The 11,129-nt window shown below is 33.2% G+C and overlaps 1 protein-coding gene across 2 annotated transcripts; it reads left to right on the top strand.

The window, feature by feature from the left end:
- The first annotated feature begins 2,638 nt into the window (after positions 1-2,638).
- LOC129287446 (peptidyl-prolyl cis-trans isomerase CYP18-1) lies at positions 2,639-9,415 on the top strand. Of its 2 annotated transcripts, none has more exons than XM_054923598.1 (5): positions 2,639-2,775; positions 2,857-2,931; positions 3,815-3,976; positions 8,511-8,669; positions 8,881-9,415. In XM_054923598.1, exons 1-5 carry the CDS (start codon positions 2,773-2,775, stop codon positions 8,962-8,964), a joined length of 483 nt encoding a protein of 160 aa, XP_054779573.1. In that variant the 5' UTR covers positions 2,639-2,772; the 3' UTR covers positions 8,965-9,415. The 2 variants fall into 2 exon arrangements, with proteins under 2 accessions (XP_054779573.1, XP_054779574.1); XM_054923599.1 differs by having other exon boundaries at positions 8,772-8,906.
- The last annotated feature ends 1,714 nt before the right edge of the window (positions 9,416-11,129 follow it).

Genomic DNA, 11,129 nt, shown 5'->3' with positions numbered 1-11,129 from the left:
CTCTCTACAACCAAATCATAAGGATATCATCGTCATCTAGCTCTTCAAGCTTTATCAATATAAAAACTCCTTATACACTATTTTACCAACTCATAACCACTACCCATTCATACCTAATGGGCTCACTAGATTCCACTAATGCACATTATCATTAATAACACTTCAAACCATCATTAATGCACATTAACCCTCCCAACCACCTCATAAATAGCAATTTTTGGATATTAATGCTCCTATGGATCAACTACTTTCAAAATCATCAATGTGGTGTTCTAATATATTAAATCACTCCCATTAATCTCATTTTAACTAATGAAATCAGACCCATACTCTTATGGACTGAAAATGCATCTCCTAACTCAAACCCTACCACAAATAATCATAAATGAGAGAGGGAAGGGAAGAAGAAAGCACCATAATCTTACCTTGGGTGTTTGGGAGCTTCAATCTATCCACAATGGGGCTAAATTTCGTGTCCTAACAAAGCCAAAACCAAGTTTTTCATTTTCCTCCTCCTTTTCTCTTATATTTTCACGCAACTCACAAATCAAATTTATTAGATTTTTGGCCGTGCGCCGCAGCGCATGCTGCCTTTCGCCGCGGTGCATGGCACAAAGGAGCTCGTTATGTTCAAATTGTGTCTGTGCACCGCGACGGACCAACCACGTGCCATGGCGTGTGGCATAGAACACAACTCTTTACTTTGTCATTCTCTTTCATTGCTCGGGTGGCTCGCCATCGATTCAAACCCACTTCTAGGGCTGAAATCACATCAATTATACCAAGTTAAGTCCCTCTGTCTACACACCTCATTAACTCACTAACTACTCTAATTAAGTTAATAATTCAAGGTTAAAATTTTTCGGATGTTACAGTTTATATGTAAATCTTAGGCACTAATAAGGGCATCCTCTCTGTGTGATTGATTTACATGTAATCGATTAGAGATTACATGTAAATTATTCCTCAAGCATGCTTATGAATTTTTCCCATATTGATTTACATGTAATCCATAATCATTTTCATGTAATTTTTGGGGATTGGTAGGGTTATGCTTTTTTGTGTATTTGATTTACATGTAATCGACAAGATATTACATGTAATTGTTCAAGCTAGAAGCCTTGCACTCTAAGCTAGATCATTTGCACCCAAGCTAAAAGCATTGCATCGCAAGCTAAAAGCCTTACACCCAAGCCATAACCCTTATACATCAAGCCAGAATTCTTGCACCTAAGTCATAACCTTTTTACTTCAATCCAGAAGCCTTGCATTTAAGCCAAATCCCTTACACCCAAAATAAAATCCTTGCACCATAAGTCAAAATCCTTGCACTCTCTAGTTATTGAATTTACATGTAATCCTTCTTGTTTACATGTAATCAAGAGGTGTTGATACTTTCCGGTAACCTATCGATTGGAGCTCCTGCAAATGCATTGTTACCTATAGGAACTCCAGTGACTAGAGCTTTGGTGGTGCCGAGGCTCCAGCAAACTAATTTTGTGCCATTTTGGAAAAAAAAAATTAACACATAGTGGCATTCCGATCATTTGCTCAAAATATTTAATAAATAAAATATCAATTTTAGTCCTTCAATTGTATTTCTAGAAACTAATTTCCCTTTCAATAAGGTCTCTTTCACCAATTTTTCCAAATAAAAAAGATATTATTATTTATGTTTTTACTATCACTATTATTTATGCTCATGGAATAAAAGATATTGTCATTTATATTTTTATTGTTATTATTTACTGGTTATTTCTTAGATAATTTTATTTAATATATAAAATAAAGATTTTCATTTATTAAAAAATTATCAATTCCATATTTATTTATTATGTTTAAATTAAAAAGTGTGGTTTTAAATTTTTAATTAATTTTACTTATTCATTACAAAAAAAAAAAATTTCAACCCCACTAATCCTTTTTTTAAAAAAGAAATCTAACCCTTTTTTTTTTTTTGGTTTAGAAGAAATATAAGGTCTTAGAAAAATTTTCTTCATTCCCTGTACAAACTCAGGTTAATCGCCCCAGGTAGGGGTGAGCATCGGTCGGTTCGGTTCGATATCAAAATATGCAGAACCGATCAATCGAATAATACTAATAATTCGATTCGGTCGGTTAATTTGGTTTGGGCCTATTTTTTAAATATTAAAACAAACAAAACTATAAAATTGAGCTTTTTTTTCTATTCGTTTTTTTTAATATGAGTCCATTCTAATTATACCCATATGACATAAAGCCCAAATATTATAAAAGTATGGATAATTAAATAAACAACCATAAATAAACACTGATGATTAAATAATAGCCTCATAATCCAGTCACAATACCTACTGATGAGAGTGACTGATTGAAATGGGATTTCAAGTGATGTTATTATTTTTTATTCTTTATTAAAATAAAAAATAAAAATAAAAATAAAATAATTTATAAATTAAATATAATTTATAAATTAATAAATTATATATAATTCGGTCGGTTCGATCTATTCAATTTTAAATTTTACTAATCGAATTGAACCGATCAATCAAAATATTTAAAATAAAAAAACTGAATCGAAATAAAAAACTAAATAGATCAAATTAAATAGATAAAATTTGATTTAATTTAATTTGATTTTCGTTTTTGATTCGGCTGTGATCACCCCTAACCCCAGGCACGGGCATAAGCTGGATCAAATTAATTATACAGGACCAAAGAGGCACAAGGACCCGTGTAGGAGCTTCGGAGAAATTCTACAGCTTCGTTTCGCGGCAATAGACCAGGAATCAAATGGTGAGCTCTGTTTCGTTGATTTTCTCCCATTCACAATTTCTTCTTTGTATCTCTTTCCTTTTCTAAAGCTTTACATATCAGTCGGTCACTCTGCATACCAACCTCGGCGATATCAAGTGCGAGATCTTTTGCGACGAGGTGCCCAAGGCCTCCGAGGTCAGTTCTTGAATGAAAACTGTTGAGCAATATTTTTGTGCGATGCGAACGGAAACTACTTGGTGTTAGTTATTTTTCCGTGTTTTTACTCTTCCTTTACTTTGACCGCAAAATGGAATTCTGCCATGTTTTTCTGTTTTCGTTGATTGTTGGGGGGTTTGGTGTAAATTTCTAACGTTTCGGTATATACTTTAACCAGGAGTCATCCGCTTCAAGAGAAATTAAGGTTTCTGTCCTTTAAGCAGATTATTGACTATCTCAATCTGTGGGGTTATTATAGTATCAGTTCGGAAGCAGTATGTCTCATTTGAGTGGTTATTTCAAATTATCCAACTTGTTTTACTTCACGTACGATAACAATATGGATTCTCCAGACTTCAGCGGAACGGAATTGTAAATATAGATAGTATATTAGTTCTCAAGATAACGGTTCCTTTGACGATATATTTTGTTTGAAATACCAATACCAAAAGGGACATTTGAATTCTGTTGAAGATTAGAAGTATCCAACTCTATTGGGGTAGTCATCATACTTTTTGGCTTAGTTTCTCCGGGGACAAAAGCTATGACAGAGTTGATGTAGATCAGTTGTTTTTCACTTAATCGGTTGTCCTCTTACTTTTGTGGTTTTCTTTGCTTCATCGCCAGTTATTTGAACTCATTCAATTACAGCACATATTTCACATGGCTTGAGATCGAGTCTTCATTTTGAATTTTATTCCTTGTTTTCCTCCTTGGATATAGAAAAATAAATTTGATGATTGTGAACTCTTGAATCATGTGCAGAACATCAGTTATTGGTTAATATTTTAATCTAGCTGTTGTTAAGTCCTAACCATCGGGACAGTAATTAGTGATTTTCATTTGGTGCATTCCAATCCAGAATTTTTTAGCACTTTGTGCAAGTGGCTATTATGATGGGACAATTTTTCACCGCAATATCAAAGGTTTTATGATTCAAGGTGGAGACCCAACTGGTACTGGCAAAGGGGGCACCAGTATATGGGGAAAGAAATTTAACGATGAGATTAGAGAATCTCTTAAGGTTAGTTCACTTACTTGGCAAATTATCCTGAAGCCAGCTCATCAGTTTAATGTCTTCTTTTATCTTCATACCTGTCATGCTCTTGTAAAATAAAAACAGGGAAAAGTGAGGGGGAAAAAAAATAGAAATGGAAGTGTTTATTTTTTCTGGATCATACACACGAATGACTCTAAAGTTTGGACTATGATATTGCATGTTAAGTACAATGTGAAGCTAAAGGAAGCCCAGCCTGTTGTAGTAAAAACTTAGCACTGATACAATTTTGAGTTTTGTAACTTCTGAACCCTCCTTTTTTTTGTTGTGGAAAAGAATACTACGTTATCTGCCATGTTATTTACAATAATTAAGACAATATGTTGGTAATTTTTTTTACTGGCCTTTATTTTTATTCCCCCCCATCTGCCTTTTGTTTTTTTTTCCTTATCTAATTCCATTTTTGGGCTTTGTTCACTGTTGCTTTTTGTTAGAGTTTTATTTCATCAGGCTATTATTAGGTTGGCTATTTGGCTAGGAAATGGAAGAGAGCTTCTTCGTCGTCTTCTTGTTTTTTTTTTTTTTTTTACCATGGACATAGTATTAGAGTCACCCATGGCTGATCTCTCTTCTATTTGACATTAAGGCCAAATAACTGCGTTAATGATGAATCTTTTTCTCTTTCTCATCTCGTCATCTCAACTCTCATTTAACGTTGGCATGTACTTGATCTATAGGAGACACGCAAATGGTCTGGATTTCGTTGGAGGAATGAAGGATTTATTAATTTTTTGTTGGGTTGCTTTTTCAGACATTAGAAGCAGAAATGAGTATGGATCCTTTGTTTTTTCATAGAGCAGTATTATTTATAGTCAAGAGGGAGGGCAATAGAAAACTTAGGCACTCCAAATCATGCAGTGCAGATTTCTGTCTGCTTTGCTCTACTGGACAGAAGCTCCCAAATGAGGGATTGGGAGCAGAAAAACCAGGGCCGGCCTTAGTGTGAGCACCTAAGAAGCATCAATATGGGTATGAGTACTAGATATGGTGAGGCATGATGTTATAAATTTTAAAATCTTGGGATACACATGCATAGATACATATTTTTAAAAATTTACATATGTTTACAATTGTATACTTACACGTGTGTGTGCATGCAACAGTTCAACTAATAAAAGCATCCATAACAATTTCAAAATGTTATAAATAGCAAGACAAAACAAAATACAAATAAGTGTTAACATAGCAAAGTCATAGATGAGGATGAGTTTAAACTATTCCTCATCTCCAATGGTATTGCTAGATTCTCCTAAAAGTTGTTGCCCTAAAACTGGCTCATCAAGAGGCAAATTTGCAGCTTCAAGACTATCAACACCATCAAATTGCTCGAAAACTTCTCCATTGATATCCTACATTCTACTTTGTTTAATGGAATATTTTTTACTCTTTCTTGATAAAAGGTGAAGATTTGTATATGTAAAAAGTAAGTATTTTGCTCTTTTGAGAGCTATTTTGTTTCCCTCCTGTGATTGAATAAAAGAGTAAGTGCTCTAATTTTTTTTTACAAAAAGATGATAAGCATGGTAGATCAAGAAGTCTCAATGCAAGCCTTTGATGAATAGGAGTAAAAGAACCATAATTTAACTACCACTCTTTAGACTTTAAATTCCACCTATCTTGAGGAATCAAATGATGAATAAAATTCTGAACAGTCATCCATAAGACTTTGAATACTCTTGGAGCATGGTTGATCAAGAAGTCTCAATGCAAGTCCTCGAAGAACAGGGGTAGAATAACCATAATTTAGCTACCACTTTTTAGACTCTAAATTCCATGTATCTTGAGGAATCAAATGATGAATGAAATTCTGAACATTCATCCACAAAACTTTGAATGCTCTTGGTGCGACCTTTCTTTCCTTAGGATCATTAAAGTACTGCTTAGAGCACTTTTCTCTCTCATTTTACACTTCAACATCTTTGTGAGGAGGAACTTTATTGGGTGCACCATTAATCCATTGTGGTGTATGCTATCTACAACATGTGGAAAAAAGAATCAAGATTAAATATAAAAGTTTCATCAATGACAAGCATTGTAGTATAATTAACCTATGATTCAATGAATTGGCAAAACAATGAAAAGGTGTGAAACACTTTGTGCAATGATCAATAATGATCTTATAAACAATTTCATGAAAACTTGGATGCTTGGAAAGCAATTTCTTCTCATGCTGATAAATGGATTCCTTCATTTCTTCTATCTCTGAGTCCCACATTTCATAACTCAAATAAAGTGGAGGTCTATTTATATTAGCAAATCGAAGCATATCATAAATTGGTCTTGTGGAAACATATCTTGTTGTGAAAGAAATTGGAGCACTTTCTCTTTTATTCAATCACTATAGAGGAACTAAATAATTCTTACAAGAGCAAAAAACTAGTATTTTTTTTGGGAAAATCTTTGCATTTTATGAAAAAAGCGAAATATTCTACTGGACAAAGTAGAATGTGGGATATTAACGAAAACACTTGGGAGCCGCTTGATGGTGTTGATAGTCTTAAAGTTGTGAGTTTGTCTCTTGGTGAGCCATTTTTGGAGAAACAACTTATAGGAGAATATAGTAATACCATTGAAAATGAGAAATAATTTAAATTAATTTTCATCTATCACATTGGTATTTTGAAACGTATTTTGCAGCACTTATTTATATTTTGTTCTGTCTTGGCATTTATAGCATTTTGAAATTGTTAAAGACACTTTTATTAGTTGAATTGTTGCTTTTATGTGTGTGTGTAAATATAAATGTGTGCATGCAATTGTGCATATGTAAAATTTATGTGTGTGTGTGTGTCCATATCCTAAAATTTAAAAAATTACCACATCATTCCATTCTATATTTGATACTCATACCTGTATTGGCGCTTCTTCAGTTCCATGGCTTAAATTTTAGAATCTAACTAGCAACATGGGAATGTTGAATCTCTACTGTCCACCTTGATGGAGTGCTTGTAATTGTGTTTTTATGGACCTTGCTTTAATGTTTTTAATGACCTATTGTTGGCCATGTTTTTTGTACTGTTAGCCAATGCTTCCAATCTGTAGTTTCCTATTGTACTGGGATGAGTCAGCCAGCTATTTGTCTAGCAAGTCTCTCTGCCTTGAACCCTAACCTGTTTAGCCAAAATTATCATTATCATTGAGATTGGGAGGCTTTTCAAGCAGCTTAGTTTCATCTAATGATTGTTAAACTCAAGTTAACTTGTGGTAAACACTGGTTTGTGGTAAACACTGGTAAATTAGTGCTCCCACCATTTCTAAATCTAAGAGAAAATAACCAACTCATACAATTTAAGAAAGTCAAGTGTAATAATTATGCATAAAAATAAAAAAATAGACTAAATTATCCCTGCAATTAATGAAATAAATTTGTATAGTGAAAATAAACATTGACTTTGCAATTTGAGAAAAATGTAATAAACGCTTCTTAAAATTTGTAATTTTGCTTATAAATAAAAACAAAGAAAACTATGGTGGTTTCTCTTATATTTGAAAATGGAGTAGTCAGAGTTTATGACTTCAGTGAGAGAAGCAATTGGACTTTTTTTTTTTAGTTTGTGACTGTTGAATCACTAGCCTGCTTTTGGTTCAATGCTCTGCCCTTGCCCAAACTGTAAGTGAAGAAAAATTCTGTATGAATAATTGCATTATTTTCTGTAGCAACCCAAAGTTCCAATTCAAGCTGCAAAATGCAGCCTGCCTTTTTGACCTTTACGCTGGTTCTGCAGCAATTCTTTGGTTGTTGAACATTTGTTCTTTATTTGAGTATTGATTTATGTTTAATTGGATATCATGATGGTTTTATATATTGGGAGAATGACAGTTAGGTCCAAGAATATTAAATTAATAACGGTTAGGTTCCCGCTAAAAATTTTTGAAAAATAAGTTGGAAATGTCAGTTTGGATAATTGCAAACTCATGAGTTTCAATTGCAAATAAATATTTAGGTATTCAATGTAACTCTTAGATTATAATAGTAATTTTTGTTCGTAACTATTTGAATTGATATTTACATCTCATCTTTTAGAAAATTTCATTGGGATCCTGTCATTACTTCAACCGACCTAATTGTCATTCACCTTTATATACTTTACATAAGCTATTATGCAAGTACTTGAAATTATTGAGTTGAGATCACCAATGACTAGACAATTTATTTTGATTTGAGTTTGACCATATTTTGAATGCGATGTTACTTCGTTGTCTCACCCCATGCAAGATCTGTAGCAAAGCTAATGAATTAATGTAGCTTTATAGCTATAGTGAATATCCGATAAGTACTGAAATGGTATGGTATCATGGTGGCTTGCCCTCCTTACCATGATGCAAGCTTGGCTGGGAAATATTCAAATGACACTATCTTCCAACACAAGAATCGGATATTGAGTCTGTCTGCCCACTCGTAGCTATAGCTAGATAACAGGGCTTTTGTTTGCAACCCTGTGGAAATAATGAAATATGATGGTCTGATAGTCTTTCTAACTTCTGAATTTTGCATTTTCAGCACAATGCTAGGGGGATATTGTCAATGGCTAATAGTGGTCCAAACACTAATGGAAGCCAATTCTTCATAACGTATGCAAAGCAGCCACATTTGAATGGACTGTATACGGTGTTTGGCAAAGTAATTCATGGATTTGAAGTTCTTGATCTGATGGAAAAGGTATATTCTGTGTTTCGCTTCCAAGTTCAATTTTCTCATCAATTTTGCTAAAACAATAATTTGCATTGAAGATCAAGACGAGTGTGAACTTTTATGGTGTAGGCTTAACTTGGCTACCATACCATGTCTATATCCCCTCAGTCTTCAACCAAATAGCATAGGAAAAGGAAATGGTCGGGGGAAATGATAATATACTCATTTGTTTGTGCAGACTCAAACGGGCCCAGGGGATCGTCCTCTTGCAGAGATAAGGCTGAACCGAGTTACAATACATGCTAATCCGCTTGCTGGTTAGACATAACTCTGCAGATCTGCATTTTGTAAAATTTAATGAACTATTTCCAAAACCTAATCTAACAAATTGATACTGAAAACGGGAACCTAGAATTCAATGAGTGCTGTTTTTACCGTCAGCTGTTGTGGATAATCCTTTTGATGAGATGTACAAAATGAATCTCTACAGCCTAGACAGTGATGGAGGGAGAGGGGACGGCCCTATGAAGTTTACGAATTTTTCTTTGTTTGTATTACTGTTACATAATCCCATCATCCTCGTACCCGGCTGTGGGAGATTTATGCAGGCTTTATACTTTATATATTCTGACTCTAGAGGTTCTAGGGTTGAGAGCTATGACACTGCATGTTCATGGCTTATGATAAATGGGTTGGATCCAGATTGTTGGCCAGTTTAGTTATACATTTTACATTCCATTGAAAATTTTGCATGATTTCTTCCCTCACTGAAATTAAGCTCGAGTAGTACTCTTTCAAATCTTGTTTGAATTGAGTTTAATTTGGAGTTGGCTGGTTTTCAATTTCATGTAATAAAATGCTAAATAGGATAAACTTCAGGGTGTAAAATGTGCTTTACGAGTGTGCTATTCCAGGTGGGTAGGTTGTTTTTAAGAACAATCCAGTTCCAATCAACGTGTTAGGCTATTACATATCATTTAGCATCTCTCCCTGAAATATTTGTGACAGCTTCTTGTTCAAGGATGTCAAGGGTTCTCTCCTCTTTCTTCACTTCACTTTTCATTTCATGAGATTAATTTTAGATGGTTTAGATGTATTTATTTTATACAATTATCATCAAAATGTTAAATAATGAAAATAAATAAATTTAATCTATTAAAATTTGATCAGCTTATTTCAGAATTGTAGTGGTGTTCTCATTTCTAGTAATTTTAATTTTTTCCACGCTGAAGTTTTATTCCTATCTTTTATAAATAAGGCTCTTTTTTCTTTATTTATTTTTATTTCTTTTCACCTTCTATTTTGTGAACTTTTCTATTTGTAATTGCCTTGTATATAAAGAATTATAGTGGAGAATTTTTTTTAATTACTTTATAAAAGTGTGTGGATAAATATTTTTAAAGGTGTTCACGAGACAGGACATGGGACAAGGGGGATAAATATTTTTAAGGGTGTTCATGAGATAGGATGGGATTGGGACACCATTGTCCCATGTCCTGTCCCCAAAAAAAAAAAAAAGATCAGGATTGAATTTTGGTCCCGTGTCTCGTCTTATCTCAAAAGTCGTCCGTATCTCGTCTTATCTCAAAAGTTGTCCTATCCTGTTAGGAGTCGGGATGGTACCAGAACAAGATCGGGACATTTCGATATCTCAATAAATGGGATAATATTGAAAAAAAATTTGGATAATAACATTCAATAACATTTTAAATCATATAATTTATTGAGTTTAAAATCAAAACAATACAAGTATATAAATCACAACAATTTAAAGTTAATTATTGAATTATATTAATCACAACTACATATTATGCTGTAAGATTAGTAATAACAAGTAAGTGAAGCACAACATCAAATCATTGTTCTTCTACTTTAGTGGAGATGTACTGAGCTAACTACTTTTTTAAAAATAAAGTAAGAAATATGTTATAAATAAAAGTTATTAAATAGATAGATATAAGAATAAATTATATTAATATAATTAATTTATTATAAAGAAAGATATTATCATGTTTACTCCATGTCATTAAAATTATCAAGATAAAAAAATTTTAGTTTTAACTAAGAATTGCAAGTATTGATATTATAATTGATATAATTGATATAAGTATAAATTATATTAATATAATTAATATATTTAAAATAAAAAATAATATATATAATATTCGAGACGGGACGGGACGTCTCAATGGTAATCCCGTGTCTTGTTCCATCCCGAACTCCTTTTCTGTCTTATCCAGTAAAGTCTCGTCTCGATTATTTTGAGATCAGGATAAGACCCGTCCCGATATGATCGGGACAATACCAAACCAATCGGGATAGATTCAAGTTGAACATCCCTAAATATTCTTTCCACATAAGTTGACTTGTTTATGGAAGAAGGTTTAACTTGTGAGAGTTGCAATGGCATGAGCTTTCCCACAGGAGAAAAGCTCCTCAACCAAGAGCAGTGGTAGAGCCGACCGGGAGTGAGTGCAAGATAATTTA

The sequence above is a fragment of the Prosopis cineraria genome, unplaced genomic scaffold (assembly GCF_029017545.1).
Source record: "Prosopis cineraria cultivar Desert tree isolate PC_DT_omini unplaced genomic scaffold, ASM2901754v1 PC12, whole genome shotgun sequence".
Taxonomy (NCBI): domain Eukaryota; kingdom Viridiplantae; phylum Streptophyta; class Magnoliopsida; order Fabales; family Fabaceae; genus Prosopis; species Prosopis cineraria.
Note: the sequence above shows the minus strand (reverse complement) of the source record. Positions and strands in the feature narration are given on the sequence as shown.

What these genes read in the sequence shown, in the direction of transcription:
- LOC129287446 (XM_054923598.1), top strand. An exon ending in AGGTGCCCAAGGCCTCCGAG is followed by an intron (nt 2,932 to 3,814) that starts GTCAGTTCTTGA and finishes ATTCCAATCCAG; the next exon opens with AATTTTTTAGCACTTTGTGC. An exon ending in AGATTAGAGAATCTCTTAAG is followed by an intron (nt 3,977 to 8,510) that starts GTTAGTTCACTT and finishes TTGCATTTTCAG; the next exon opens with CACAATGCTAGGGGGATATT.